The sequence below is a fragment of the Argopecten irradians genome, chromosome 12 (genome assembly GCF_041381155.1).
Source record: "Argopecten irradians isolate NY chromosome 12, Ai_NY, whole genome shotgun sequence".
NCBI lineage: Eukaryota > Metazoa > Mollusca > Bivalvia > Pectinida > Pectinidae > Argopecten > Argopecten irradians.
The window spans coordinates 20,771,577-20,777,095 of record NC_091145.1 but is presented as its reverse complement, the minus strand read 5'-3'; the positions used below and the strand labels follow the sequence as shown (position 1 = coordinate 20,777,095).

The 5,519-nt window shown below is 31.8% G+C and overlaps 1 protein-coding gene across 1 annotated transcript; it reads right to left on the bottom strand.

The window, feature by feature from the left end:
* On the bottom strand, positions 1-4,641 carry LOC138304682 (uncharacterized). The gene is made up of 5 exons (XM_069244886.1): positions 4,322-4,641; positions 3,551-3,645; positions 2,762-2,858; positions 1,381-1,550; positions 1-318 (listed from the first exon to the last, which is right to left on the bottom strand). The coding sequence occupies exons 1-5, from the start codon at positions 4,500-4,502 to the stop codon at positions 130-132; spliced, it is 732 nt and encodes a 243-aa protein (XP_069100987.1). The 5' UTR covers positions 4,503-4,641; the 3' UTR covers positions 1-129.
* Positions 4,642-5,519: the final 878 nt, after the last annotated feature.

The window sequence follows — 5,519 nt, the reverse complement described above, 5'->3', positions numbered from 1 at the left end:
GTCAGTACATGAAAAGTTTATTTACGAGAAATAAATACATGTATTGCTTAACCAATAGTGATATCATTGGGGCCTCCATTTTGACCAGATTAAGCAGACTAGTCACAAGTTTCTTCATCTTTATAAGAATTAACCAATGGTGATGCCTCCGGGGCCTCCACAATTTTGGGCAGACCATCTGCAGGAGTTTCCGTTTTTAGAAGGAATGCAGCGTATTTTGTTGTAGCAGTTGATTTTTGCCTGATCACCGAAGAACGTACACGTTTTGGGTCCTGGAGGGACAATTCCACAGTTATTGTTCTCACCACAGTACTGAATCTAAAATAATCAAGAAAAGTTCAAGTAGTGGGCGGTGGTGGCACAAATCTGCAATTACCATTCGTTCCACAGTATTGAATCTGAAATATTAGTATTCAAATGTTTTGAATCTTAAATGTCAGATTTACAAAACTGATTGAAATATTAGTATTCAATAGTATTAAATCTGAAATTCAAGTATTCAACAGTATTTAATCTGAAATAGTATTATTATGTTGTTTGAACTATTAGTATTCGCAGTATACAGTATTTAATCTGAAATATCCATATTCGACATTATTGAATCTGAAACACTCACTGTGCCTTTTTTTACTATCTTTTGGGTTGGTCTATTATAGAACAGTCCGTGTTAAAATTTAACCAATAAATTGATACTTTTATGATATAAACATATGTTTCTTTTTTTACAATGCATAACATCCTATTTGGTCTACGAAGTTATCGCAAATCATTAACTTTTTAGTCATTTTATGTATTTTATTTTTTGGCATTAAAGAATCATGAATCTGTTTTATGCCTCTTTCGTTTGATTTTGTTTTGATACTTAAATTCACTAACGTGACCTAGAAGGCTGGGCCAGTGATATAACACAGGCCATTTTATAAAAGTAGATACATGGTATTTATTCTGTTTGCCTTCCAACTGTCGTATGGAACTCAACGTCTAATGATACGATTATGATTATAGCGATATATATGCCATAATACGCAGTATTAGAGCAAAGTTTTGAGTTTTACGAAAATATAATGTAACTATAACTTATTTGGATTAAATTGATATAAAACGTTATCAAAACTCGTATTGAAGTTTTCATAGTCTACAAATCTAAAACTAGTACAATGTTACTTGTCAAAACAAGTAATTGCCTTATCTAGTCATCCCCGTTTAATCTTACGATATTTACTTCTTAATTAGAGTAATACAAATATGTATAATACAGAAACCTGTCTATACCGGCTAATAGCAACGACGATCGGTTTAGACAAGTTAAACCGTATAACAAAATATCACATAAAATTAACACGTAATTTAATTCATATATATAGTGCCACAAATTGATACCTTGCATTGGCAGTTCTGTTCCTTTTTCCCTGGGAAACTACTTTGTCGTTTAGAGAGGTACTTCTTTTTGAAATCTTTTGTCACTGATGCTTTGAGTAAAATGAGGCTTTGACAAAGACTTATGCGGTATGTTGCTTTACCATTTTTATCTTTTTCCTGTTGGCGCCTGGCTAAAGAAAAATATATAAAATAGAATTGATGCAAAACATCAGAAATATTTCCTTATTGTGAATATATTTTACAATGTAGACACTGTATCTTAATATTATTGCTGGTTATCTTAAATAAACAACGACTTTGTTAATTTATGTTATTTATTTCCTCAGAATTCTTAATGACAAATCTATGATTTCAAGATAGTTATCATTTAATTTCTTTTGGGGACACAAATAGAAGAGCCCTGATTTACAATTACCTATTTGCATATATTGATTGTGATGTCATAATTTTGTGAGAAAACATGTGACGTCACAATTACTACCTATCCGCAAAAACGTATGAGGTTTTAATATACAAAAAAGGAACTATCTGCCCTTAGCTAACAACTAGACATCAGATAGAATTCTTCAAATAAAATCAAAAATATTATATCATTATAAGTGCATATATTTCAATGCATGGCATAAAAAGATAATAGGATCAAACTTATATAATTCGTTCTACAAAGGAAACCGGTTGAGGATAAAATATAAAAAAAAACACTTTTTACAATCTCTTTCCATACTCACTGTGGCCCTATTAATTGATGAAGAAAGATGGAATTATAATCAATTTGAGAAATGGGGTTTTCATTGCAGGCAGTGAGTTATATTAAAATGAGGACGACATTTATATAACACAGATAAACTAAACAAACACAATGACCAGAAAGGTTCTGCTCCTCCACCTATCGATCGAAAGTGTACTGCAGACGACCACATTTTATTCATGAAATATTTTAGCTTATAATGATTACTAATAATATAAAGTTATATAGTCAAATCATCAAGTTATAATCATCAGCAATAAACATATAGTATAGCGACAGCTTTCTATCACGTCATCAGTCTAGTCTTGGTTGTGGTCTGATAAACGGAGCGTAGTGGAGTTTACACAACGGAGTGAAATCTATTAGTTTAGTCACCAGTGACTGCATTCCAATTGAGCTATTGAATTTTAATTAAATTCCTTTTTTATTAACTGCCTAATTGTCAAACACAAATAAAACTATATATAAATACTGTTTATGTGATGTCCAGTTAAAACGTAAATCGTTCAAAGCTGCTAAAGCCATATACAAGCTGTTGTTAAACTACTGTAATGTTGCTATCACGCAGGGTTGATAAGCATCTTATATACAACACAGAATTGATTGAAACAGATATGAACTAAAATGTCTTACCGGTAAACAGATATTCTTGCCCTTGTTGAAGTCCCGTGATACCACATAGACCATCATTGTTGGGAGTCGTTACAGTTATAAGACCCTTGGCCGACCCCTGTAAAACAAAGAGACGCAAAGTTACACATTTCAATCAAAAACATATATTCATTGCACAATAAAGTTATATCTTGATTGTACTATGACTTTCATATTTTTTATATTCTAGAAGGTTTATCCAAAGGTTCCAACCGCGGCTGCCTTTAAATATTTACATGTTTCTGGGAAATACATGGGTTTTTTTAAATTTTGTAAAAAAATAATTTCCATACTGCCAATACATTAAGAACTTTTAATATGTATTTTATCTCCAAAAGGAGCAATAGGTGGCGGAATATTTACAATGCAAGTATTTTTATTTTATGAAAAAATATTATATGAATAACTGTACTGTGCAATAAATGCCAAAGACTGAACTAGGAAGTCAATTAGTACCACACCTATTCTTAATTACTTATTTTACAGTGTTATCACTAAATCAGTGTATTGTAGAGTGACGTCTTAGATATTTTTTCTATCAAACGCATGCTTAGTTTATAACACCCGAAGCAAATACTTTTACTTTTTGTGAAATTTCTTTAGTTATTATGTTTATAAAACATCATACATATTTGTTTATGTCTTCTGCTGAATCATCCAGCTTATCTTTATGAACAACTGTGGGTTTCAATATATTTCTCGACCAGTCATGACACATGTAACTTAAAGCCATTTGTATGATCATTTCTACTCGAAGTGGACAATACTCACTCTAAAACGCCTTTTTACCCTGACACGATACACGAAGTCCTCATCAAATGAATTGGTACTGGGTGGGATGACTTTCTTTACTTTCCCGATAAAAACTAAAAATTAATAATAATCATAATAATAAATAGTACGCTGCATATAATTTGGCATTTGTAAAACAAGGAAAGTGATAAAAACATAAAATCGTGTAGTATAAGTATGTGACTACCATTTCTTAATCCTCCATTATTCTGTCCTTTATGCTTTCGCTTTCTTTATTCTATATAATTGACATATAAATGTAGGTATTATATATGCTCTGAATTCCACTATTTTCATTGACCTTCAGTCACATAGAGTTCGATATGACGACGTCACATCCGGGTCGAAAATGCGCTTGTGAACTCGCAAAAATTTAATTCTTCAAGGTGACGTCCTATGACAATTGTTTTTCTTGTAATAAACATGTTCATCAGATCATTGATCAATCTTTAGCAACAGAGCAATTTACATTTGTAAAGTACTGGACGTAGGCGGCTGTTGTTTTTTCTGTGACCCATTCTCCTTCTCCAGGCGACAGCGAAGACGTCCATTAATGAACTTCTGGATTTAAGGCAATATTCAACGAAAATATATTTCTTTTGTCGTATAAAACAAAGAAATATAGTCTTTCATGCTTTCTTAATCGAAACCCCCCAACATTTAGATAATTATGTGTATACATGTATATAAAATGTTTTAAAATTATTGTTAATTCAAATGTTAAGTTATAGGCATAATGTGAATACTCACCACAATCGTTTTGACAGTAGGCTGATTGACGATGGAGAGGAAAGGGGATGCATGTACACCCATACACTGTGTCTAAACCACACACCAAGACTCCGGCAAACAATAAGGCTGACAACAACGTCATTCTTCTATGTTGGTGAGCGACGAAACTTCTATACAAAAATACCAAACATAAATTCATTATTCCATTATATCATCATCTTCCTTAAGACTATTCTGAATATTAAAATCAAATCAAAACAATACCAAAGAAAAACCAGAAAAAAACATAAATGTGAAGAAAGTCTTTTACGTTAATGCTCATAATTTAATTTCTTGGCAGACCATGCTGTCAGGTTGATTATAATATAGAAATATTTAGATATATATGTGACCCTACATTAACAAAGCATCTATTGTATGTACTCTCAAATGCGATGATCTCTGGCATACAATTTACTCTATACGGTGCATCTAAAAATATGAAGTGTCAAATAAAAACGTTCATTTTAAAATCATATCTATGAAATGTATAATAAAGATTTCAAAATATCAACAGTATGAAATGTATATATAAATATATAATATATATCAGAAGACATTAAGTCGCATATACAAAATGTTCAGGATACTTACCTATTTAAGTCTAAATGCAGGGTCTTCTGATTGATCTAAGATTTATATAGTAATATATCGTGTGGCAGATGGAAAGGATAACAATATATCAAATATAAGTTACCACCTCCTTGCAACACTGTATTAAATGACAATATTAGTTTAAAAAAGGTCACAGTTTTATAAGTAGAGATAAGCCGATGTTATATTGATCAATCTCTGATGACACGGAAGGTGTTAGATACCTTCTATTCCGGGTCATATTGGAATAACGATGCTTTTCGTTGATAATGACGATTTAGTTTCGCGTTTTCATGACTAAACGACTATTTACGGCGATGACACATATCAAATAAGTCCTTTGCTAAAATACTTTCTAGGTGATTTATCTGAGTGTTTTCAACTTCAACGCTCATCCGCGGTCCTGTTCTCATGTCCCATCCTCATCCACAGCCCTACAATGATATAGTATAGCTATAGACAACCTTTGTTTGTGGCCCCGTACAAATCACCAGCCCTCATTTATGGTTCTGTACTATGTTCAAACTAAATGATAAGCAATTAAAACAATGTATTTTAAATGTATATTACGTCCTAGGTTAAT